General features: G+C 31.0%; 3 protein-coding genes across 3 annotated transcripts; 1 reads left to right on the top strand and 2 right to left on the bottom strand.

The window, feature by feature from the left end:
- Positions 1-2,926: 2,926 nt before the first annotated feature.
- LOC110604399 (isocitrate dehydrogenase [NADP], chloroplastic/mitochondrial) lies at positions 2,927-15,990 on the top strand. Its single transcript, XM_021742551.2, has 15 exons — positions 2,927-3,288; positions 3,496-3,539; positions 3,685-3,794; positions 4,504-4,541; positions 4,777-4,854; positions 6,586-6,639; positions 6,722-6,823; positions 6,915-7,003; positions 7,084-7,187; positions 7,298-7,366; positions 7,432-7,547; positions 9,022-9,056; positions 9,139-9,281; positions 9,596-9,718; positions 15,758-15,990. The coding sequence occupies exons 1-15, from the start codon at positions 3,033-3,035 to the stop codon at positions 15,849-15,851; spliced, it is 1,455 nt and encodes a 484-aa protein (XP_021598243.1). The 5' UTR covers positions 2,927-3,032; the 3' UTR covers positions 15,852-15,990.
- Positions 15,991-19,184: 3,194 nt separating this feature from the next.
- On the bottom strand, positions 19,185-20,129 carry LOC110605047 (germin-like protein subfamily 1 member 16). Its single transcript, XM_021743345.2, has 2 exons — positions 19,961-20,129; positions 19,185-19,873 (listed from the first exon to the last, which is right to left on the bottom strand). The coding sequence occupies exons 1-2, from the start codon at positions 20,082-20,084 to the stop codon at positions 19,302-19,304; spliced, it is 696 nt and encodes a 231-aa protein (XP_021599037.1). The 5' UTR covers positions 20,085-20,129; the 3' UTR covers positions 19,185-19,301.
- Positions 20,130-24,669: 4,540 nt separating this feature from the next.
- LOC110605046 (germin-like protein subfamily 1 member 16) lies at positions 24,670-25,673 on the bottom strand. Its single transcript, XM_021743344.2, has 2 exons — positions 25,509-25,673; positions 24,670-25,412 (listed from the first exon to the last, which is right to left on the bottom strand). The coding sequence occupies exons 1-2, from the start codon at positions 25,630-25,632 to the stop codon at positions 24,841-24,843; spliced, it is 696 nt and encodes a 231-aa protein (XP_021599036.1). The 5' UTR covers positions 25,633-25,673; the 3' UTR covers positions 24,670-24,840.
- Positions 25,674-27,594: the final 1,921 nt, after the last annotated feature.

Genomic DNA, 27,594 nt, shown 5'->3' with positions numbered 1-27,594 from the left:
TTTAAAATGTGAAAGCAAACACCATCACAAAGCTTCAACAAAGAATGCAATCATGAGACGCCTTTAAAAAAGCTATTTTGTTGTTTTTAAAAAAAATCAGAAAATAAAGAAACAATGATTAGAGAGAGGAATAGCGAAATTTATGATGTCTGAGTTTATGTGCGATGAAGAGAAAGAAGAATAGAGCGAGAAGCACAATTTATGGAATTGCATACATTGCATGTGCTGAGTTAGCTTGAACTATCTCAAATTTTGAAGATTCAATATGAAATTGAGTTCAAATATCAAACACTAAGCCTTTTTTCACAATAAATACTTTTCAAAAAAAAATATTTTTTTGATTTATGAGATTTAGTGGACTCAAAATAATTTATTGATAAAAAATATAGTTTTTGATCAAAGGTGAAAAAGTCGGGCTTTTTGTCAATTTAGGGTTGGTAGGTTTTTAATTTGCGGATTTGGAGTTAAAGTAAAACTATTTATGGATTTGGGGTTGGAGTGTCAGGTGGCACCAAAAATAGTTGTCTGGCGCCTGTCAAACAGGCGCCAGATCCTGGCGCTACTCTAAATGGCGCCAGACTATTATTTAATTTTTTTTTTGAAAAAAAATGGCATGGCGCCACTCTAAATGGTGCCAGGCCATTATTTTTTTTTTTTTAATTTTTAAGAATGGTCTGGCGCTCCTCACAATGGCACCATGCCATAATTTTTTTATTTTTTAAATTATTAAAATATTATAATTATATTAATATATTATTTTTATATTATATTAATTTAATAATTATATTTATATTATATTTTTTTATTATAATAATTTTTTATAATATATTTTATTAATTTAAATATATTTTTATAATAATATTATAATTAAATAATATTAATTATAAATTTATTTATAAGAATACTGAATTAAATAATTAATAAAAAAAATTAATTAATTAATATGAATATTTAAAATTATAAAAATTAAATTTATTTTTATTGAATTGCTATTATATAGTCATATATAATTATAGAATAATATTAATTTTATGACAATGTACATAATTAAAGAATAATATTAATTTTATAATACTATAGGTTATTAATATTTTTAATTTAAATATTAATAATAAATATATTAAATATTAATATATAAAATATATTAATATTTAAAATTATAAAATAAAATTATGCTGTTAATTAATTTATTTTGCAATCAAATTAATTAATTAATTTATTTCTCTTTGATAAATTATAAATAATTCAGTATTCTCATATAATATTTAATAGCAAGATAATATAATAATTTTAAATATTTTATGTGTATTGTTTATAATTTATCAAAGAGAAAAAAAAATTAAGTAATTAATTCAGTAAAGTGATTTGATTATGTACATTATCATAAAATTAATATTATTCTTTAATTATATACATTATCATAAAATTAATATTATTTTGTGATTATATATGACTGTATAACAGTAATTCAATAAAAATAAATTTAATTTTTATAATTTTAAATATTTATATTAATTAATTAATTTTTTTATTAATTATTTAATTCAGTATTCTTATAAATAAATTTATAATTTATAATATTTAATTATAATATTATTATAAAAATATATTTAAATTAATAAAATATATTATAAAAAATTTATTATAATAAAAAAATATAATTATTAAATTAATATAATATAAAAATAATATATTAATATAATTATAATATTTTAATAATTTAAAAAATAAAAAAATTATGGCCTGGCACCATTGTGAGGAGCGCGAGGCCATTCTTAAACCATTGTGAGGAGCGCGAGGCCATTCTTAAAAATTAAAAAAAAAAAAACAAATAATAGCCTGACGCCATTTAGAGTGGCGTCAGGGCGTCAAACAACTACTTTTGCTGCCACCTGGCACTCCAACCCTAAATCCGTAAATATTTTTACTCTAACCCCAAATCTGCAAATTAAAAACCTACCACCCCTAAATTGACAAAAAGCCCGAAAAAGTCTTTCTATCCCTATTCAACCTAAAAAGAGAAATACGAATTATTTTATAAGAAAAAATATAAAAAAACATTCTACAATTTCATTGGTTTTTTATTTTTGAATATGAAATCCTTTATGATCCAAAATCCTTCACAGTATCACACTTTAACAAATAAGAATAATATTCAAAATACTATATGGAAATTACATAATTAAATATTATTTTAATACAAATTAAACCACACTCAATAAACAGTTTAAAACTATTATGATGATCTGAGATCCAGAAAATAGAGTTTTATAAGGGTTCTCAAAGTTTAGTTTGAGAGGATAACGCCCCTCTCTTTTTATTTTTTTTCTTCGTCTGTCAGTAATGTGTAACGGTCTTACTGCTATTAGACCATCTGTCTCTGCTGCACGGATACGGACGTACGAAAATATCAGATATCTGCTCCATGTGTAACGGTCATTTAATTCTCTCCTGTCACGCATGCGGATGGACCCGCTAGGCGAATGGGCTGGTTGCCTTTCCTCCTCCGGACCGGGCTGAAAGATGAGAGTAGGACTGGAATCCAAGGGAGGCCTGATCTCAGGGCCGGAAGAGTTGGGCCGGCCTGATTGGGAGAGTAAAAGGGGGAGTCCAGTCTAGAAGATGAGTGAGCCGGGCCTGATTCATTCAGAAGGCTTAAAAGCCTTCAGATGATGAGATGTCATTATAGGCTTGACCTTATACGGGAGTAAAGAAATCCAGCAGTTCAATCCAGCGGTTATCGTATTATAAATTATTTTTTTTATACGAGCCTATTATAGCATTGTGGATAATTCTTTTATTGATACGGACCGAAGATAAAGAAGAATTTCTCTTATTAATTGAACCGACAATATCACCCCTGATGAGCTCGACCGGTTCAATCCGAAACGCCTCTACAGCGGTCCCACTATACGTAAATTAGAAAAGGCCGTTTTTCCGTTCCAAAACGAACGCGAGCGAGAACCCGAAGCCAGAGCTGGACCCCCACGATAGATCCGCCATCAAAACGCAAAACTTCACTCTAAAATCTAATGCTAACGCTCGCTAGAATCCGATTGACATTCATGCCGGGCGCTACGATGCTCTCCTCTTCCAAATCATCGGTAGCCCTTAAATCATCTACTTACTCGTTCTCTACTACCTCTTCTAAGCTCTTCAATGGAGGAGCTCTTAGGAGTCGTGTTGCTTTCTCTTCCCACTTTTCCCGCTCCGTTTCTCTTCGATGTTTTGCTTCTTCGAGTGGATTTGATCGAGTTAAAGTTCAAAATCCAATTGTTGAAATGGATGGTAAACCTCCCTAAAACCCTATCATCTGTTTTTAATAGTGGTCGAATTGCTCTGGTTTGTTGATGTTTAAATGGAGAGAAATGAGAGGCAAAGGGAGTTTTAGTTTTATTGTTTATTTGCTCTTTGTTTTATTCGTTTCTCAAGGAATTAGTAGGGTTCAGGTTCCTTTAATTCTTACTAAAGAAGATGTGATATATTGATGATTAGGTGATGAAATGACGAGGATCATTTGGAAAATGATAAAAGATAAGGTACAAGCATTTGTGTTATCATCAGTATTTTTCTTACTTCTCCTCTTGTTAATGCGAATTGTGGTCATACCAACATTTAGTCTTATACTTTTTGGTGAAGTTATATTCATAAGTTTTACGTGGGAGCTTTGTTTGCTGATTGCAGCTTATATATCCTTATCTTGATTTGGATGTTAAGTATTTTGATTTGGGGATATTGAATCGTGATGCTACTGATGACAAGGTTACTGTAGAAAGTGCTGAGGCCACTCTTAAGTAAGCCCTATTTATGTTTCATTAATTTGTAGGTTTTCCGATTCTATTTATTGTAGGTAACTCTTTGCTGTGTAAGTAACTTTATGCTGTGAATAACATGTGCACGCTATAGGTAAGTAATTGAGTAGTGGTTGTCCCATCTTGAAATGTAAGTTGAGCACCTAGATTGCCATCTTGAATAGGTGGTACAGATTTTATACCATATTGATTGTTGCTTAAGACAATTGATGATGCTAATAAATACAGAAGGTTTAAAAGTGTGTTCTATAAAGACCTGAATAGTGGTTTTAATTGGGAGCAATGATTTTAGAGCTCTGTTCTATATTTACATCACCATGTAAACATTTGCAAGGATGGATATAAAGAGTTTGGGAGATGATTGATGGATAGGATGTCACGACCTAGTTATTGAAGTTGAATGCTGGGGAGAGCTTTTGCATTAGTTAGGTTTTAGATAGAGAGGCACATGAAAGATTTTTGTTCTTTGTTGTAGTGCTTAGTCTTTACTCTGATACAATGTGTGCTTTTCACATTGAGGGATGCTAGTGTTATCTGGGGCTTGCAGAATTAGAGGAAGAGAGGAAAAAGGAATTAGGATTTTAATTAAGAAAGAGAGAATTGTGTCTGCTAGGTTCTTTGATCATGCATTGATGCTTAAAGACATGCTGAATATGCTTATGTTTTCATTCTAATTTAATCTGTTCTGCAGATACAATGTTGCTGTAAAATGTGCTACTATAACTCCTGGTAAGTTATTCTCGTTCCTGTTCCAATCTTCCTCTTTTTTGCCATTTTTTGTGATTATAAAAAATTCTAATTGTTAATTGTGGGCACCAGCTGGTCTTGTTGTAGTTTATGCACTTGTTCATTTACTCCATGTTATACTTGTCAAAATGGATTCTTTTGCTGCATGATATAGTTTTTTTTGTTGGGGAATTTAATACATGAAAGTCATGATTTTGTTTTATGCTGATATCTGCAGATGAGACCAGAGTTAAAGAATTTGGCCTGAAATCTATGTGGAGGAGTCCAAATGGCACAATCAGAAACATCTTAAATGGTTGGTTATTGATAGATGCTCTTCTCATCTTAAGATAAATCTTTGCCCCTTTGATTTTCTTTTTTTAATTCTTATTATGGTCAGATATGTAACAATATTTTAGCATAAACATTCCATGCTGTGGAGGCTACTATAAGTTAATGTTTTCATCACGTGAATTATTACTAACATTTTGGATCACCAGATCACTCTTGCTCATATTTTCTACTTCTGAACTTCTTGTTTTACATTTAGTAATGCCTTTGACTGTATATCATATCTACATTAAACAGGGTGTATGTAAATAGTGAACAAAAGGAAGTATCAATTAATAACTCTGGGGTGGTTTGCTCTAAGTGGATTTGATTTATTTGAACAGTTAATTAAACAACCATCTGAAAAATTTGTGCAAAGATTCAGATTATCTTAATGTTTCTTCTTCTTATTCTTCCTAGGTTACTGTCTTGGAAAATTGTTGATTTTCCTGATTCTTAACAACCTTCAGTAACTGTACTATTAGCATGGCTTTAAATTGCAATCGCAATCGCGGTTGCATTCGCCTTCGCGGTCGCAGGTAATAGAAACAAGCCTGTAACAGCTGTAACGTAACGGTAACGGTTTGGCGCTACGCAAATTTTTCAAAATAATTTGCAAAGTTCATAAATGAAATAATATTGATTAGATTTAATTCAGAGTAATATATATAAATGCATAATAAATATAAATACATAAAATATAGATTATTTAACTTAAGTTAAACATCATATAGTTTAAAATAAGAAAAATCAATATAATCTTTATAGACCGAGTAAACTAATAGCTCAAAGTACAACTTTAATTCATGTAACAGGACAATGAATTTGGGCAATTTCAGTGTGTTTTTCGTATTGAAATAAGTGTGTATATATACAGATTACAAAGCATTATTAAGGCAACTCTTAAGAATTCTCTATCAATCAATTAGCCTATGATTATATAATCTCCTTTAATTATGTACAGATTATGTTCATGCTCTAACACTCCCCCTCAAGTTGGAGTATTATAGTAGTTTTTAGAAGAATTAAAAACTAAAATAGATAAGATTTAATTAACTTTTTAGAAGAAATAAGCTTGGAAATAGAGTAGTTTATGATGGATCTAAACTTATACGAGAAATATTTAGGAAGGTTGAAATTTGAAAGAGAAAAAGAAGAGAAAACTTAAAAAATATATCCTTTGAAATTGCTGAAAAGTGTAGAAATTAATGAAAATGAGAATAGGAGGCAGAAGAGGAAGGATATAAAAGAATTTTAATTAATGGTAATGGCTGTTATCACTACATAACAGCCGTTACGCCTGCAAATCAGGTGGGGCGTTGTATAACGGGGTAACGGGTAACGACCCTTCCAAAACCCATTACACGTATCGGCCGTTATTTAAAACAATGACTATTAGTCTAGGAGCCTTTTTTTCCCTCTCCCAGTAATTACAATAAATTGAGACAGAGAATATTGAAGTTGCCAAATGATAATTTTATTCTCGAACTTTGTGTATCACTTCGTGCATTTGTATCTGTTGAAGCTGGCATCTCTTCTATAATTTGTCCTTCTGCTCAACTTTTGTTCGGATGCTAGAATGTGAAAGTTTTACTGTTTCTGCTGGTATTAATCAGTTTATTTAGGAATTTTCTTTTTTTTGTTGCTGTTGTTGTTGTTATTATTATAATTATTATTATTTGAATACATATAATGGAAGGGTTTCTTAATTCTGTAGGCACTGTTTTTCGTGAACCAATTCTCTGCCAGAACATTCCAAGAATTGTTCCTGGTAATATTCAGTTCCTACTGTAAGGTTCTGTGCCTTTCAAGTGATTTCAAGCGCTATTCAATACTTATAAACAGGTCTGCAGGTTGGAAGAAACCCATATGCATTGGCAGACATGCCTTTGGTGACCAATACCGTGCCACAGATACAGTCATTGAAGGGCCAGGAAAGCTTAAAATGATTTTTGGTGAGCTTTAAATATTTCTATCTTCAAGCTGAGAAAGCTTATTTCCTCCAAGGTTTACTTGTGCTTACAACTTTCTCTTCTTATTGTGCAGTTCCAGAGGATGGCAATACCCCTGTGGAGCTTGATGTTTATGATTTTAAGGGCCCAGGTGTAGCACTTGCTATGTATAATGTTGATCAGGTTTGTGTTAATACATGGATATTTCTTGAAAATCTGCATTGGGATGTGTAAGTTGCGTAATCTTTGTGTTCATTGTTCAGTCTATTCGAGCTTTTGCTGAGTCGTCTATGTCATTGGCTTTTGCAAAAAAGTGGCCTCTTTATTTGAGCACCAAAAACACAATTCTGAAGAAATATGATGGGAGGTAATTTCTTATTGTTGCAATAAACTTCTTGTACCACATGCCTTGATACCTAATTATTGTTAAATGTGAGAAGGGATGCACAATAATATTCATTCCTAGTGTCTTCACAGGTTTAAGGACATATTCCAGGAGGTATATGAAGAGAGTTGGAAGCAGAAGTTTGAAGAACATTCTATATGGTATGGCTAACATTTCAGTGGTTTCATATGGTCAAATTGGTTGATGAAATTCTTCTGATTTTCAGGTATGAGCATCGGCTGATTGATGATATGGTTGCTTATGCATTGAAAAGTGAAGGAGGTTATGTTTGGGCTTGCAAAAATTATGATGGAGATGTCCAAAGTGATTTACTTGCTCAAGGTGATGTAATTGTTGTCATATATTTTAATTTTGGTTGTTGTGATTATATTAATAAATATTTTTTAAAAATTTTTTGAATAATATATTATTCCCTCCGTTCCATAATTTTTGTTCATATTTCTTTTTTTTGTTGTTCTAAAATTATTATCTTTCTTTTTTATCTTATTTTTAATACAGCCTCTCATTAAATGTTATTTTTCTAAATGAGTATTAAGAATATTTCTTAGTATTTAATAAAATTTAATGTCTTTAATATAAGTATGGAAAGTTAATAAAAAAAAATGTCTTTCTTAATATGTATGAAAAAGTAAAGTGAATAAAAATATTAAGAAAAAGTAAAGTGAACAAAAATGATGGGACAGAGGGAGTAAAGTTTTATTAATAATAAAATTCTTATTAAATTATAATTTATTTTAAGCATTAATTTTTAATTTTTTATGATAATTAATAAATTTTTTAAAAATTGAAAATTGATTAATAAGTGATTTTATATTTTTTTAATAAGTTCTTGTTTACCAATAAAAAAAAGAAATTAAAACTGTAAAAAATGCCATGTGGTAATCCTTAAAATATCATTATTGAAATTCTTACTTTTATATATAGGAAATACTTTTGAAAATAAATACTTAAATTTTAAAATAAATTTTCAGTAAATAATTATTTACATATCTAAACAATTTTTTTTTTTTTTATAAAATTTAAAAAAATAGTGTAGAACTTAAGAGATGTTAAAATAATTCACTTTTTTTCTAATACAATCGAAATTTTATTTAAAACTGAATTATTTAAAAAATATATATAATATGATTAATGGAGTTTTATCATGAATCAAATTGTTAACTTGAGAATTTTATAATATTTTGACTAATATAATAAAAGATTTTAGATGACTTTTTTCGTATAGGATAAGGTTATAGCAGTTGAAGTTTGAAAATGTATAATTGATTATGATTTTTAAGTGTTAATTTTTAAATTTTAATAATAATGAAATAAAATTTTATGTTTGATAATTTATATGAAAATAAATCAGTTAATTTTAAAATTTGAGTAAATTGATGAAGAAACTAGTTTACATTATTATTTTTATATATATAAATTTTAAAATTTTTAAGGAATTTATTAAAAACAATTTCGGATATAGTTGAAATTTTAGAGCATTCAGATAAAAAGTTGAAACTTACATGATAAGTTAATTTTTTATAAAAAAAAAGGATGAAAAATGTTATACTATGTGTCTAGTGCTTAAGCATCCTCATTAGCTTAGGTGACACATTCTTGTAAATCAATTTTTGAGGCTTAGCTTTAAACCTACATTAAGGGGCATTTTAAGTGCCAAAATGAATGTATAGTATCTGTACTGTTTGTTTGTCAATATGAATGACATTAAACATTAACTCACACTGTAATGGTATACCCGAGTAAAATAAATCAGTATTTTTCAGAAGCCTGCCTAAACCTGGTTTTTCATATGCAGGATTTGGTTCATTGGGCCTTATGACCTCTGTGCTGGTTTGTATTTATTCGAGACTGCTGTTGGTTTTATATTTTGTTTTGTGATGACATCATGTTTTAATAACTGCAAAATGTGCAGTTATCATCTGATGGAAAGACGCTTGAGGCTGAGGCGGCTCATGGGACTGTTACCCGGCATTTCCGGTTACATCAGAAAGGACAAGAAACTAGCACAAATAGTATTGCTTCAATATTTGCATGGACACGAGGGCTAGAACATAGGTATTTTAACTGCTTCTAATTGAATAATAAAATTTCTTTTTTTTCTTTTTAGCTTCTTATTTGTTGTCATTCATATTGCCAATACACTCTTCACAATTTTAGTTTCTTTGTTCCTTTATGTAGCCTTTGGCATTGGCTGGCCAAAAACATTTGATTCTATAAAATTGAATCTTGATTATTAGAACACTGATTTACTTTGTATCTCCATTACTCCATATGGGTTTTACATTCACGTAATCATTTTTAAACTATGTTTTTCATTAACCAATCAACAGTTTTCTTAAGAAAATTATTTGTTTATTTCCTTCCACTAGGGCTAAATTGGATAAGAATGAGAAATTGCTTGATTTTGTGCACAAGTTGGAGGCTTCATGCATTGAGACTGTAGAAGCAGGAAAAATGACGAAGGATCTTGCTATTTTGATCCATGGCCCTAAGTAAGTGGATTTGATTTTACCTGTTCATCATTGCTTATTTGTGGCTTTCTTTTCCTTTCTTTGTTGGATATTGTTTGCATTGCATGTCAATGACCTTTAAGGAGGACATATTAGTGATTGATAGGTAAACTAGCAAGTTCTTTAGAGAATAATTGATAGAAAATGAAAGCACAAAATAATGTGGAGAATGAATCATAGTCGAAAGGCATGCCTTAGGCTCCAAGCTCAAAGCCTAGCACCTCCAGCACCCAGAGGTGGGCTCTGTCACTCAAGCGGCATGCCTTTGGCTTCAGGCACATACCTTAGGTGGTGCAAGACCTCGCCTTCTATTCATTTATGCTTGATTTGCATGTTCTCTTTTAATACTATGAAGATCTAATCTCCATTATTCCATCTGCTTTGTAAATTGGCTCGTTTACACCAAATCACACTAAGAATTAATAGAAACAGCAGACTTGAAGATCAGATGGAACGTTGAAAGCTAAGAGTTTTTATTTTCTTCTCTGAATAGAATAATGAAGACTGAAATGACCAAATCAATTTCCTCTTGGATGATGAGGTTGAAATTTTGTTTGAGCAAGATAATTTAACTTGGGATGTGGTTGTTAAGGCTACTTGATTTGAAGAGAATGTCTATAGTACTAGAGCAACAAAAGATAAAAGTGTTCCACCTACATCCACTCCAAGTATTAGGCCTAAGGGAATGGCAAAAGTGTCACCTTTTTAATTTGAGGGCCAATACTCTTCTAGTACTTAGATGAGGATGAAAAAGAGTTTGAGTGGTCTTGATGAGGAAGAAGAGATGAGAGTACTGAGGATGAGGACGAAGGCAACTTTGCAAGTTTTGAAGATGACGATAATGGGGCGGACGTGGAGAAATTGACGAGTTGGTAGTAGCCTTTTAGTTGATTTAGGTTTTATTGCAATTTAGTAACAAGTAATTTAGTAGAATGTAGGATTTAGGCTTACACTTCTAAAGATCTTTATTTATATTTGTTTGGATATCAATGGCTTAGTGCTGGACTTAAAATTGTTTTTGTTATAATTATGATAGTTATTAATGGTGCTTGCATTTTAATCTTATTTAGGATCATGTCTTGTTTTATTTTCAATGCATTTCATGTCACTCAAACATGCACTTGCACCTAGGCCCTCATTTCTTTGTGCCTTTAATAAATATGGAGACTTTTGGATGTTAAATTAGCTTAAGGATGTGGCTTTTGGGCTCTATGTAGATCTTTGAAAACCAAAATGTAAGGATGGAAGAGAATATTTACCTTTTTCTATCTCCTGGAGTGGGAACTTCCATGCAATTTTATGGTTACATTTGAATGGTGTTATAATGACCCGGAAACCGGACCGCTACCGGCACTAGGATCCAGATCGGCATAAGGCCGCAGGGACCCGTAGCAAGCCTAACATACATCCTGTATACCTGTTAAATCCCATACATTATCAAACATATACATAAAACTTTAAACTTATTCTTTCATTTACCAAGCTCAACCTGTGCATGCACAACTCATAAACATAAAACCCCACACTGGAGCCTTCATCAAATGTTCCAATGGGGTAACATCTCATACATTAAGCTTGGTTTACATAAACATCATTAAAACTTTTCATTAAAAAGATCATGTGAAAGGGGGATTAACTTTACATACTAGGGTCAAGCACAACTGTAAACCTCAATATACATAATTACATTACAATACATTACTATACTTTACATTACAATGTCTTTTTCATATCCACATCTAGCTATTACATAAAACATAACTTTACTCTTGATGACTTCCTGATCTATCCCGTACCTGCAAATCTGGGGGATTAAGGGAATGGGGTGAGCTACTAGAGCCCAGTGAGCAGAATAATAAAATATTATATTTAAAGTTCATACTTTCATGAAATGCATCACATCACAAACAAATCACCTTAATGATGAACTTGTCACCAATAGCCCTCTTCATTTCCATTAGTGCCAGAACGTAGAATGGGTCTTGGTCTTTCTCTTACATAACATATCATAACATTCCAATGTGCCAGGGACGTAGAATGGGTCTTCCTGGACTTCCATACCGTATCATCATCATATCATATCATACCATATGAGGGCTAATGGATCACTCAATGTTCATCCACATCAACAACATAATGTGCAATGCAACATATTCGTGAATTCTAATGCAAACAACCTAATATATCTCATGGCATTCATGATGCGTGATTCATGCTAAAACTTTCATTATTTGCTTTGAAACATAAAGAGTCATTCTACTCACCTCATGCTAGCTCTGACAAGACACTGAAGCAGCTATCTCACTGCTGGGGTCCTCGGTTCCTCGGGTCCGAACCTACACAGGTGGACTCAAATGAGGGACCAAACATTGATGAACATGACTCTAACATACTCCCCAAAAACCCCCTAAAACACCTTAAAACAATCATTGAAAACATGCAAAGGAAGGCTGAACAGGGCACTTTCGGCGGCAGGTTCGGCGACCGAAAGTCTCTCCAGAGCCGAAACTCAGCCACTTTCGACGGCACCTTCGGCGGCCGAAAGTGGTTCCAGAGCTGAAACTCATGCATGTTCGGCGGCACCTTCGGCGGCCGAATCTCCCCTCCAGAGCCGAAAGTCCACTTTCGGGGGCGGGGTTCGGCAGTCGAAAGCTTGCCTCCATAGGCAGGTTCGGCGGCCGAAAGTCCCTTCGGCTGCCGAACCTGAGTTCTTCCAAAGTGGCAGAACTCAGCCATTCAATGCACATTTGCCTCCCAAACCAATCCAACATGCATTTAGCTATTCTACAACATGCATACACAAGCAAATAAGCATATAGGGGCCTCAAACTATCCTAAACCCCAACACAAACATAAAAAGCAACTCAAACAACATACATTACTCATAAACTCAACATTTACCCTAACAACAAACAACTAACTTAAACATGCATTTCTACCCTATAAACTTTCATAAAACTTGATCAAAACATGAAAAGAGGTGAGGATCTACTCTTACCTCTTGAAGATCGAGAGGAGAGGCGATCCAACTAGGAGGTGGGAGAGATCTAGCTCCTTGGGTCTCCAAGCTCCAAAAACTTGATCTTAACTTCTAAAACTTCAAAAACCAAGCAACCATTTGTTAAAACTTGAAAGATTTGAGGAAAATCATTAAAACCAACCATGGGAGAGCGTGGACTCACCGTTGGCCGAAAATAGGGGAGAAAGCTCACCCATTTTCGGCCATGGGTCCTTTTATAGGTGGTTAGCCAGGCCACCTTCGGAAGCCGAAAGCGACTCCAAAACGCATGCATGTTCGGCGGCCGAACATGAGCCACATTCGGAAGCCTAACGTGCCCCCCTAAATTATCCCACGTTCGGCGGCCGAACCTGAAAATGCCTCCATGGGCTTTATCATTCAAAACTCCATTTCTTTCTTACTTAAAACCTTAAAATACATTAAAACATTTTATGAAAACTTGATTTTACTCTTCTAGAGGTTTCCGACATCCGAGATTCCACCGGACGGTAGGAATTCCGATATCGGAGTCTAGCCGGGTATTACAGGTGTTGGATCCAAGAATGAGAAGATTTTAGTGTAATAGGGTAAGTAGGAGAAAGGGATTATCCAATATGTCAACTAGAAATCTATTGATCACTAGATACCCATAAATAATTTATGTGATGAAAATACATATAGATGAAATTAGACACTATCATCTAGATATCTTGTATCCATCCCCTGCTTAATTTGAGCCACGTTACATGAATTTTGCTTCCTTGAATAATTTTTATGATGCTTCTTAGGAATATCTATATTATATCCCTTTAATTCATTATATATTATTTTAGAAAAACTAAATTAGGTTGGCTTAGTAGATACACTAGCAAATAATTGCAGCTTGAGATCAAGGGCTTGATGTCCAAAACTTTTATGTGTGTTCATGTTGGGAAATAAAGCCATTCAACTTTGTGTTTTCGTTGTTGAGCCTTGTAAATTATTGTTTTTGATCGAGGAGTCCAACATTTATTTTTAAACACATCCCTTTTTAATTTTAATAAGATAATAATAAATTAACTAATGACTTTAATTAAATATTAGGAATCAAAGCATTAAAAAAATCCTAATTTGAATAGATTAGGACAGAAGCAAGTTCAATAAATTCCTATGTATCCCTCAATACTCTCAACAACAAGCCTTTTCAACCAATTTGAAAGAGTTTGGCATTTCGAGGTATTAGAATTTTGAATAATTAGGCTGGAGTTAGAATCTATGCATATGAAATTTGAGTTTTGATCTTGGGCTTGGACCATGCATTGTTAAAAGGTGAGAATTAATAAATGAGTTAATTGGTTTTTCACCTGATATACCCTTTATACTGTGTTTTATTAGATGTAGGATTTTTCGCAGTTCTCTAGTGGCAATTGGAATTGGACATCTGGTTGGCACTTGAAGTATGAACTCTACCTGAAACCAAACTGGGATCAAACATTCAAACATACCTGAAACTTAAGTGCAACAGCAACACTGAAATTTGGGTTTTTTTGGACTTGGACCAACTAATGTTGAAAGGTTAAAACTAATCAATTAGTTACTTTGGCTTTGACTTTATACACCCTTTATACTTGGTCTTTTTAACACAAGCTTTTGGCTTCGCTTCTTATTAGAAAGGCATTTGATAACAGCAAATCCAAAAGCAAAAGAATTGCTGTCCTAAAATGTGTACCACCATCATTTCACTAAAATGCACCAAGAACTTCAGTAAAGTTATGTGCTAGGGAAGTTACATCTTAAGCATATTTGACATTATCATCTGCACATAGACAGAGAAATAAAGAAGTGTCTGATTTTGATTACGTTTCTTAAGAAATCTTTAGAACACAGCTTTTCCTTCTTTGCAAAAACTCATTTGTTCTCTCTAAAAACTCGCTCACTTGAGACCATGTCGTTAAAGACCGATTATTTTGTCTAGTGGTTCAAAGTGCAATCCATGTATTTGAAGACCAAATATCTTCTCCAAGGTGAGTCGTCCTCTTGATTTGCAACCCATGTTGCGATTGCGGTAATGTGAGATTTGGAATGGGTTTGAGATACTTGTCTTAGCAGATTAGGGATGAGGTTCTGATATTGGTCATGGTAGATTAGAAATTTGATTGAAAAAGTAGGGATTTGATTTACCCGAAGACCATCTTTGATTTTATCCCCAAACCAAATCCTTATAAATTGAGATGATGAAGCAAAGAAGTATGACATCCGGAGATACACGAGATTATCTTGTGGTTGAAGGACGCCTTTGAGCTCGTTGTTGGAGATTGGGAAGATTCGATAGAAGATTCAATAGGCACACCATTCCTCAATAGTGGTTAAAACTCTCTCTGGAGGAGCTTACGGGCTTTTTTAAAATAAGGTAATATAAGGTCAGGCATCACAACCTTCCAACCCACCAAATTCGTTGTTCGAGAAGTTGGGATTTTCAAACCTCCAAAACTTGCTCCCATGCAAGTCACCTGTATACTTGGTACTTTAAAAACCCATACCTTACCTCTAAGGGGTTTGGTGGTTTTGTTGTGTTTTCTTTTTAGTTATTAATAATTGAAGTACAAATTTCTTTCTTCATGCGTTGTAAATAGTGCATGATGTGCATACGTTTAATTCTCTGAAAAAAAGTAGGAGTATGATGAAAATAAACGTTGAAGAGCTTAATAAGAAGGATAATTAATCAGGGGAACAATAGCAAAGCGCAAAAAGTTCAGAGGCAAAATGGGTTTTCCCATCCATGTAAAAGTGAATTAGTTTGTTCTTAGTGCATGTTTGGTACTGTAATCTAAGCATGATGATATGAAATTTTAGTTAATTATTCTATTGAAGTGCTGTTTGATTATATTTCACTTCTGCAAGTAGATCAATTTCGCACGTGCATTAGTTCGGTGGTTAGCTAATCAGCCGGAACATGCCATCTCTAATCATGTTTTGTTCCGAGTCATTTATGTTGAATTTGTTTAGTTGTTGAGAATTTAAAGATATATTGCTGATTCATGCAGGGTGACGAGAGAGTTTTATTTGAACACCGAAGAATTTATTGTTGCTGTTGCACAGAATCTAGAGGCAAAGCTTCGGGAACCTGCAGTTGTCTAACCATGACCTTAGCTTGTTTCCTGTGGGAAATTCCCACAAATGGGATAATTCTTTTGCAAATAACAGATACTGTGTTAGACATGCAGGACTATTCAAATCATAGTTTCTTAATCAAATGAATGAAATAAATTTTTTAGTCCTTTGGCATGTATTTTTTATAAGAAAAAAAAATTGAATTCAATATTCATAAAAGAATTTATTTATTTAGAATTAATTTAAATGTAATAAAATTTAATTAAACTCTTTTATATTAAATAAATTATTAATAAGTTTAAATTAATTTAATTTATTTGTCATTTTTATTAATTTTAAACATAATAATAAATTTCTTAATGTTAATTGTAAATGTATTAAATATTAATAGTGAATATTAAATTAAATTAAATTACATTTTTTAGAGAGCAGTTAAATAAAAAAATAAAATTTAAATTATAAAAAATAAAAAATAAAAAAATAAAATGATTTATTAAAGGGTTAATCAAGTAATTTTGATATAAATAGTGTTAAATGAAAATATTTTTTGTAAAATCTTAATAATTTTAATAAGATTTACAGTTAAATCTAAAATTAAATTTGACAAAGACAATTGAATTTTTGCATTATTAGTTTTGTTAAATATAAAATTTAGAAATATTTTTTAAAAAATTCTTTTAAAATTAGTCATTTTAAATAAAATTTAGTTTTTCATGAATTGAGCAGGTTGGTTTTTGTTATGTTTTTTTTGTCGAAGGTAGATTATCATTAATGGAGGAAAAGATTTTAAGCCCAAAATATGAAATAGGCTCAAAGAAAAACTAAACATCTAGCCCAAATAGAGAAAGCCCAAGGAAGTGCAAAATCCATTTCATCTAAAACCCTAAACTCCTACGCTTAGTGAGGATGGAACCACCGGGGAGGTCTCAAGTTTGCCATGTGAAGAGAGGATGCTGACGGAGCCCTTCAGCGATCTCAATGCGCTTTAAGAATCAACCGCCCAATAGAGACGAAGAACAGGATATATGGTCTCAGAGATGATCAGCAACAAGATGAAAATATTTACCCTCTCATAGCGAAACCCACAGATCGAAGCTATACTGAAGCACAAATAAATGATCTCCGGAAAAGAGGAGAAGAGGAACATAATCTGCCATAAAGGATAGTATTGCCTCTCTCTACCGTATGCTTGTGGCTTCTAGCAGATAAGAAACTAAACCTTCCACAACTTGCATATAAATCAAACACCCCCCCCCCCCCCCCCCCCCCCCAAAAAAAAAAAAAAAAAAAAAAAAAAAAAAAACAGAGAAAGCAGGAACAAGAACATAAGAACAACAACAGACCTAAAGTTACCTTCAAAATCTCCACTGAATCTACTGTGAAAAAAAAAACTTCACTACTCGGACAGTAGAAGGGAGAGGCTCTCCTCCGCCCGGATGGGACAGAGAGGAGTCGATTACAGGTAGCAAGAAGGAAACTAGTTTACCAGAGAAAAAGCGCTTGGTGTTATGAAATTTTAGATGTGATAGGAGCCTACGAAATACGTATAATTATATTTCATGTGGGTGTTTTTATATAATTCACTAATTTAGTGCATCCGCTTTGAACAATTCTTCACCATATGAAATGTATATTGAATATTGAACCAAAGACTTGATAATTTCATTGAAGACTCAACCGAAGGCTTCAACGAAATGCATTCAAATTTCAGATAATTTTTATAATTTTTTTTTTTTTGGATAATTTCACCTTTTGAATACTAAAGAGGGCAATTTCAAACTTCGGATGTATTTAAAAAGCAAGAGAAAAAAAAAGAAAGACAATTGGAATTTGCATTCTTCCCATCCCGCCAAAAGCTGAATGCTTATGCCAAATTTTCATGTGTCTCTTTGCTATCGGTTCGGTCAAAAAAAAAAAAAAAATCAAAATTTATAGTTAGATTATACCAATTAAATTAAAGAAATTCAAATCAAATTGAATTGAGTATGTTCAGTTTGATTTGACTAAGTTTGAGTTAGGACCCGGAAATTTTTTAAATTAATTTAGATATATTTTATATTTTAAATTAATTATTTTAAAAATATATGTATATATATTTTTAGAAAACATCATATTAGGTATTATTTTAAAAATTATTTTTTGAACAGTATTATTACTGAATTAACTGAATGGAATGAAGAAAAGCTTCATGAGGTGGAGAAGTTTCCCTTCTCTTTTCAGCAATTGGATGAACTTAAATGGAAAGTGAATAGCTTTGGTATGACATGTTTGGGAAATCATGCAGCAAATGGTACATACTATACTCTTGTTTGGCTGTGGTAATTCTATAAACTGCTATAATTTTATTTGTTTAATTAATAATTTATTCTTATTCAAATCATTTATTCTTTTATAATAAAAAAACACGTGTTAGTTAATAATAATAATAAATCACAGTCTTATTTCAAACTAAAACTTTAACTTTGAAATGGATGAAGTAGCATGAAGAGTCATATTTCAAACTAAAAATGTGAGAGAAGACATCAAGCTACAAATGATTATTAAAGGATTGAGCCCAATATGAGCTTTTAAACAATTAAATTAATTTTTTTTATTTATAAAATTAGTGAGGTTATTTGCAGAGTTTTCATACGAGTTCTAGTGGGAAGAGAACTCATATCACATAGTTGGTAAGGATAAGTTCATATGGGAATGAACTAAAGTTATTATTTTTATTAATGAATTGAGTCTGAAATTCAAGTATGGATAGATGACTTGAAGAAGAAGATGAGCCATTACTTACAACTTTGCTTCTCTTGAGCATATGAGAAAATGGAGTTCATATTAGATCATCCTATTCACAAATGAGAGAGAGAGGGGTCATTGATCATGTGTAAGTCACATTACTTTTTTCCTGTTTAATTTGATTTCATTTTAATCGATTTATAGTATAATTATTTAAATCTATTTACTTGAGGGATTCGTTAGATTAAAAAAAAATTAATGAGAGCTTAAGTAAACTTTTCAATATTCATCATGAATTTAAAAATACCTTTTGCTTTGGACGGTAGCTATGAGTGGTATAATTAGACTAATATAGTGAGTTTCAACTTGGTAGTCTTGAATCTCAAATTCAAGTCATAGTTGGAGTCTATTATTATATTATATTGGATTGATTTTATAAAAGATTATTAGTTGGATAAGAAGAAGTGACAATTTTAAACTTATATAAAATGGGATTGTACGAAATTAAAATTATATGTTCATATTTTGAATCTCTTTCATAAAACAAACACATTTCTCTTATTAAATGAGGAAAACAAACAGACTTGAAATGGTGCAACTTTGAGGAGAATATCACAATAATGAATATCAAAATGATGAATCAACATCGCCGGCTAGCGGCAGAAACACATTCTCTTTATTTTGTTACCATTCTATAGAATAAGATGGTAAAATGAGGAAATTAACAGCCACAAACACACGCGCACACATCAACTAATTGTAGCTATCGCTTTCTGATGGATCCACCCATTGTTCTTTTTGAAGCTTGCTCACCAGATCTTTGTCCAGATGGAATGCCTTGGTCAGAACATTGGGGTTAATGGGTGGATCAGATCCAAAAACTGCATTTGCTATTGTATTCACTCCTGGGTTTTGGCTAGTTAATGCAGCCAAAGCAACTGCTGGGGTTTTTCCAATATTCAACTGGAAGTGAATCAGCCCAAATGGAAACAGAAACACATCTCCTGGCTTTAAAACTTTGGCGAAAAGACGATGGTCAGGATTAGAAGTGACAAAACCTGCATAAACTGTTCCTTTCAAGACTGTGAGGATCTCTGCAGCTCGAGGGTGATTGTGTGGTGGATTTAGGCCACCATTTGCTGCATAATCAATTCGAACTAATGTAATCCCATTAGTGTTAAGTCCTGGGATCACATCGGCATCTATGATATTGATATGCACTCCAAGCTGGTTTGAGGTGTCTCCAGCTACGTTAAGCCCAGAAAAGAAGAAATCATCCGCTGTAACACGCGTTGGATCCTTGCAGAACTTTCCATTCAGGAACACTGCATAAAAGAAATGTAGTTTTCAATTAGAGAATATTATTGATAACTTCAAAAGAGAAAAAAAAGAAAGGAAGTCGAAATACATACCAGCAGATTTAGAGGCATTAGTTGCTACGCAGAAGTCTTGGAGTGGGCTGGGGTCATAGGCAGTGGCAAAGGAGGAAGCCAAAGCCAAGACAGCGAGAGCTACGAGGAAATTAGCAACTTTCATCGTGGTTTTGCTTGGATTCTGTGTTTAGTACTTAAGTAAAGCTAGTTAAGAGGGGATATATAATCTTGCATGGATGCATGGCTATTTATAGACTTTTCTAGGGAAAAAAAGAAAAGAAAAGAAAAAAACCTACTGCTTCACTGCTAATTTCTCTATGATGTCACATTGATGGCCACATTTTTTGACTTGAAAATAGTCAGGAATATTCATTGGTGTTTTGCAGCCTCTTGATCAATTATTTGGATTACGTTTTTCAAAGGAAGTGGGCGCTGCGATATTCTCAATATCTTTTTTTTTTTTTCCAAAATTTCAAAAACCAAGTTATATGTATGTATAACCACGTACTTATAAGTCTGCACTCAATTGATATTACCTGCACTGGACGGATATGATGGTGATTTTTGAGCAGTGAATGTAAGAATTAATTAATTGTACATTTTTCCAAAAATGGATTTTCTCGATCATATGGGTCATATATAATAAAGATCCGAATCAAATCAAGTGAATAACTATAGCCATAGTCTAGAAGAGTCCTATAGAGTCACCTGGGAAACCGTTCTCTAGGTAGAAACTGAGGCTGCTTTGCTGGGAAACTCTCAAAAGCCTATGTGTTGATTTCTTGATGATCAGCTCATCCAAGTGATGCTTTGGGAGTTTTCCTTCTTTTTTTTGAATCATGCAAGATTTTAAATTTTTTTTAAAAATCACGTATATTTAAAAAATATTTTCAAAATCTTAATAAGTCAAAAATCTTTTTTAAGCTGTCGAAAAAGTATGTTAAACGGTGTAACTCTCGAACAAAGAGATTGTTCGATAGTTATATTGTCAAACAAATAGCTCTTGTGTAACGTTGAGGCGCATGGGTGCATGAGTTAATATGACAACATTTGGCATCTAAAGCACTAAATATAGTTATAGACTTTTACTACATCAATCAATGAGATAGGAGTGCAGAGTATATTCTTGATTGACTCATCGATTGACGAGTCAAGATGCATGTTATGTTCAACAGTCATATTATAGAACACGGCATGATAAGAGTACTGAACCTCTACAATCGATATATGATCGACTCCTAAACCTACTCAAATTTAGTTTTAAAGCTAATCCACAGCTCATTTTCCCTTTCTGATCTCTTTTATCTACTTCTTCTCCTTATTTTGCTTAAAAAATTTATGCTTGCTCTCCATCTCCGTAAAATTTTCTTAGTCATTAATTTAAATTGCTTTGCTATTTTCATTCCTTTTCCAAGTACGTTTTTATATCCTTATCTTTTTATTTTAATTTTAACATGTGCATTATAAAATAAAAGTATATTTATGTTTCTTTTTTAGATGTGTAGAAATATATTTTAGTAATAAAATATTTTAGATGTGTAGAAATATTTTATTTCTTAAGATTTTATTCTCAAATATTTGTGTGATAGTCCGCAGCTTCAGCTGCTTGCTTGCGGATTTGCGGCGCAAATCCATCCCACATCGAAAGATTTGAAGGAAATTGAATTGTATATAATAGCTAGCACAGAACTACTAAATAACTTGGGTTAACCATTTTGGGCCAAGTGGAAAGTGGGTCCAAAAATTATTTGGGCCAGTTCGGGCCCGGCTGTTTCAATTGGTATCAGAGCCACCTTGGATCAGACAAATTGTGCAGAGCTAGTGTTCCTACGAGGAAAGGGCTACCCGTGAGAGACGAGGTGGAGCCGCCCGAGGTACTAGCAAACCACAATATCCGAGGGTTCGGTCCGAGTGTGATAGTCAGCAGCTTCAGCTGCTTGCTTGCGGATTTGCGGCACAAATCCATCGCACATCGGAAGATTTGAAGGAAATTGAATTGTATATAATAGCTAGCACAGAACTACTAAATAACTTGATTAACCATTTTGGACCAAGTAGAAAGTGGGTCCAAAAGTTATTTGGGACAGTTCGGGTCCGGCTGTTTCAATTTGTTTAAGTCAATTTATGAAACATGTTTAAGTCAATTTCATATAATTTTTTCATAGTGTAAAAAATATAATAATTATAATATAATATAGTAAAATGAATTTATTGTGATTTAAACGGAAAAAATTACAATTTGAGTATGTGACACATTATATGCTTCATTAGGATGCATCTAGTCCATCTTTTATACGACTGGAATATATGTCTTCTTGTATTGGTTTATTTAGTCACTTTGATATATTTATATTTTAAGGTTACACTCCAAATTTAAATATTTCGACGACAAAAGATAATCTCAATTCATAATATTTTCTAACACCAAGCTCATGGCAAAATCATTTAAGAGATTCACACGGGAGGCGGTATAAAGATGTAATATCACTATTGATATGCATAATCAAAGAACATTATGTACATTGTAGATGTATGGAAATTGTTATTCAATATCACAATGTTACTTTTTTTCTCTCTTATTTATTTTTTAATGGTATAGTAATAGGGAGAGTATTATTGATTTTAGGTTGGTTATATTTTTATTTATTTATTACTATTAATTTAAAATTTAATAAATTAATTAATAAAAAATGATATTAAATAAATATTAATTTATTTTTTATCAATAAATAATTAACTATCTCAATAACATAAATAAGATTTTTTTATGATGGGATAAAAATAATGAACTTAAAATAGTATTTATGTTTAAAATGATTAATAATTAATATTGAGAAAACGTGAGTGTTTGCATAGCATACATTTTTTAATAATGGTTTTTAATTAATATTAATGTGACTTAAAAAAACTATCATATATGTGTAATTCAATAAACATTGAGAAGCAACGTGTCTCTGCCGTTTTTGTTCAATAATTTTTCACATACACAATAATTTTTTTTTTAAAAAATACCTTGTGTATTGAAAAAAAAATTACTAAAAAATTCAGTGACAAATAATCTATTAAAAATAATATTCAAATAAATAATAAATAAAATATATAAAGTTTATTATTAACCCCATGAAGTTATAATTTAGCAAAAATTTTATAAAATTACAATAATCATCATCACTAACATTTTGAGTTCTCCACTAACATTTTGAGTTCTCCTATTTGACTTTTGAGTCTAACTCTTGCCTTTGATGGCATTGTTGGAGTTTTTTCTCCATGATGTTAATTTTCATAATTAACCAAGCTTTTATTTTTTTTATATCATCAATAATTTTTGCCATTTAACATTATGATAAAAGAATATTTAGATTCCGTAGTTTTAGCCAATATCATTTGATTAAGATAAAATAAGAAAAAAGATAGACTAAAAAACGAAAAATCTTATTAAAATTTTTCAAAAATTGAAAAGTGTGTTTCTAATAGTCAAGAGAACTATTTATAATAGAAATAAAACCCTAATATGCAAAATTATAAAAATACCTAAAATATCCAAAAAAATTTAAAATACAAAATTGACCTCCTAAACGATAGAAATTCCATATCGAATTTTATAATCGTGCGTCTCGAAATTTCATTTTTAAAAAGTTATCGTGGGTCTCTATCGAACGTCGGCAGCAAAAGTTAGAGCCGATTCAAGTCTGTCGTAAAATTTAAGACTAATTACTCCATATCATATTATTTCAGGCATAGATAAATAATGAAATTTGTAATAATCTTCCATATGGTAATATAAGTTTCATAACTTTTCCATGAAAATTTAATATTGAGTATAATATTACTTGTTCAAAACCTTGTAAAATATTTGAATGAAAACCAATAAAAGTATCCAGTGCATTTCCCCGATTAAAGGATGAGTAATTTGGTGTATTTATAAATAGGTTTTTTTATTATATATCAGTGACTTATTCATTTACACTTGTCGAGTGGCCATATGAATATTTAAATATTATATTTAGCTTGCAATTAAATAAAAACATAATTTATAAATAAAAAAATACAACACGTATATAATTTTGAATAAAAACATACATAAATGTACGTATAAATATGAATATTCTTTTGTTTTTTTTTTATCCATACAAATTTTTTTATTATGTCTCTTTCCATCTCCAGTAGGATCTCTTATTTTGCTTGATCTTCTCATTATAAATACAAGAAGACTTTAACTGTCCACTCTTAATATTCTTACACAATGCTGTAACACCAAAGAATACTATCCCCTTCCATTTCATTCAAATAATTATTAAAGGGTTGAACTCCAAATTTAAGAGTAGAATTAGACAATTGAATTTATTTATTTTCTTATTTTTGTATTCTAAATAGTCCAAAAAAAAGTTATTCAAGAATAATGGTAATGACTTGTACAATATAATAATAATAAAAATATATATAATCATCGAATTAGCTATACGTGAGAATGAAAATAATGAAAGTGATGGATGGTCAATTTGAACTAAGTAGTATTAAAGTCGAAATTATGAATTTCAAATTCCAATCATAGTTGTATTCAATTATTATATTATATAGGATTGAGGTAATAAAAGATTATAAGTTAGTTGGATGAGAAAAACTAATAACTTTAAACTTCTAGTGTGATTGGTTGAATGAAATTAACATTATAGAATCTCTTTCATAAAACAAAGACATTTCTCTTATTAAATGAGAAAGAACTAACATGTCAAGAGGCACATAGCATAAAGAGACTTGAAATGGTGCAACTTAATTTGAGAAGAATATCAAAATGATGAATCAACGTCACTAGCTCTAGCGGCAGAAACAAATCCTCTTTATTTTGTTCCCATTCCATAGAATAAGATGGTAAAATGAGGAAATTAACAGCCACAAACACACGCACACACATCAACTAATTAATTGTAGCTATCGCTTTCTGATGGATCCACCCATTGTTCTTTTTGAAGCTTGCTCACCAGATCTTTGTTCAGATGGAATGCCTTGGTCAGAACATTGGGGTTAATGGGTGGATCAGATCCAAAAACTGCATTTGCTATTGTATTCACTCCTGGGTTTTGGCTAGTTAATGCAGCCAAAGCAACTGCTGGGGTTTTTCCAATATTCAACTGGAAGTGAATCAGCCCAAATGGAAAAAGAAACACATCTCCTGGCTTTAGAACTTTGGCGAAAAGACGATGATCAGGATTAGAAGTGACAAAACCTGCATAAACTGTTCCTTTCAAGACTGTGAGGATCTCTGCAGCTCGAGGGTGATTGTGTGGTGGATTTAGGCCACCATTTGCTGCATAATCAATTCGAACTAATGTAATCCCATTAGTGTTAAGTCCTGGGATCACATCGGCATCTATGATATTGATATGCACTCCGAGCTGGTTTGAGGTGTCTCCAGCTACATTAAGCCCAGAAAAGAAGAAATCATCCGCTGTAACACGCGTTGGATCCTTGCAGAACTTCCCATTCAGGAACACTGCATCAATGATATGTAGTTTTCAATTAGAGAATATTATTGATAACTTCAAAAGAGAGAAAAAAAAAAAGAAAGAAAGGAAGTCGAAATACATACCAGCAGATTTAGTGGCATTAGTTGCTACGCAGAAGTCTTGGAGAGGGCTGGGGTCATAGGCAGTGGCAAAGGAGGAAGCCAAAGCCACGACAGCGAGAGCTACGAGGAAGTTAGCAACTTTCATAGTGGTTTTGCTTGGATTATGTGTTAGAACTTAACTTAAGCCAGTTAAGATGGGATATATAATCTTGCATGGATGCATGGCTATTTATAGACTTTTCTAGGGAAAAAAAAAAAGGAAAAAAAAAAAACCTACTGCTTCACTGCTAATTTCTCTATGATGTCCATTGATGGCCACATTTTTTGACTTGAAAATTGTCAGTAATATTCATTGGTGTTTCGCAGCCTCTTGATCAAAATTATTTGGATTACGTTTTTCAAAGGAAGTGGGCGATGCGATATTCTCAATATCTTTTTTTTTTTTTTTTTTTTTTTTTAATTTCAAAAGCCAAGTCATATATTAATATTATTTAATGTATAAGCACGTGCTGTTGAGTCTGCATTCGATTGATATTACCTGCACTGGATGGATATGGTAATGATTGTTAAGCAATGAATGTAGGAATTTCTGGGTCATGGATCATATATAATAAAGATCCAAATCAAGTCAAGTGAATAACCATAGCCATGGTCTAGAAGAGTCATATAAAGTCACTTGGAAATCGTTCTTTAGGTAGAAACTGAGGCTGCTTTGCTGGAAAACTCTCAAAAGCCTACATGTTCATCTTTTGGTTTGACAATTAATCTGGAGTTACATAAGCAGTTTTAACTTAAATATGATTAATGATAGATTAAATATAAAACATGTAGTTTAAATTGATCTTTAGATTGTAATAAACTTTTTATTCGTATGGAAAATGTTTATATCCATATTAAAGTATTTATATATACAATGGAGCGTTACGATAAAAATAAGTTTATGATAGCGATCATAAATTATTATTTTATATATTTTAATCGTAGCAATTTTCAATAAAAATAGTTTGATAATTACGATATTTAGCTCCGCTACTAAAAATAAGATAATAATTTAATTATTTTTTATACTAAATAAAAATTTATAATTAAAATTATAATTTTATTGAGTGTAAAATAAACAGTATGTTATTATATATTAAAAAATTAAATTTTTTTATTGAGTCTAAATATTATTTTTTATTATAAAAAGGTATTATTACTTGATTTAAAATAAAAGATAAAGGATTTTTCATAAATTTTATGTATAAAAATTTTAATGATGCTAATATTATTTTTAAGAGAGTTTCTATTATTACTTAATTTCAAATAAAGTGAACTTACTTTTTCATGAAAACACATTACACTTTATAAAAATTATATATGTTATATTATAAATTTATATGAAGTAATATTTATTTTTGTAAAGTCACCATTATATAGAAAATATACTAAATTAACAAAAAATGATTTTTAAATATAAATATTTTTTTTATAAATTAATATAATTAAAATTATATAAAACTCATTATTATTAATTAAAAATAATAATTTATCTCATTGTTTACAAAAATATATTATTTTCTTTATATTTCAAATGTAAATGTCATCGTGTTTATTGATTAAATTTCTTTAAAACTTTAAAATGTAAATAAATAAAAAAATACTTTTCATAAAATAAATAGAGTCATTATTATTATTTTATTTTTATATATTTTTTCATATTTTTTAATGAATTCAAATTTTAATTTAAAAATATATTTCTTTTAAAAAAATTATAAGCTTATTGTATTTTTATATATTCTTTGATATTTTTTTAAGTAATTCTAAAAATAATTTAAGTAATAAAGTTATTATCTATTTTAAAAATTAATCTTTAAATAATAAAATTATCGACTCTTATAAAAATTAAATATTATTATAAATAATTTTAAAAAATTAAAGATATTTTGAAAATTTACAATATACTCCCCTTTCTACTTATATATATATACACGTACATCACATAACTTTTAATTATTTATTAAAATCATATTATTTCAACCATTTAAAAAGGAGAGAATAAATTTATAATTTTAATTCATAATTCTTAAATTGAATTAGACAAATTTTTAAGAAATTATATCCATTT

This window comes from Manihot esculenta, chromosome 17 (assembly GCF_001659605.2).
Source record: "Manihot esculenta cultivar AM560-2 chromosome 17, M.esculenta_v8, whole genome shotgun sequence".
Classification (NCBI taxonomy): domain Eukaryota; kingdom Viridiplantae; phylum Streptophyta; class Magnoliopsida; order Malpighiales; family Euphorbiaceae; genus Manihot; species Manihot esculenta.
Note: the sequence above shows the minus strand (reverse complement) of the source record. Positions and strands in the feature narration are given on the sequence as shown.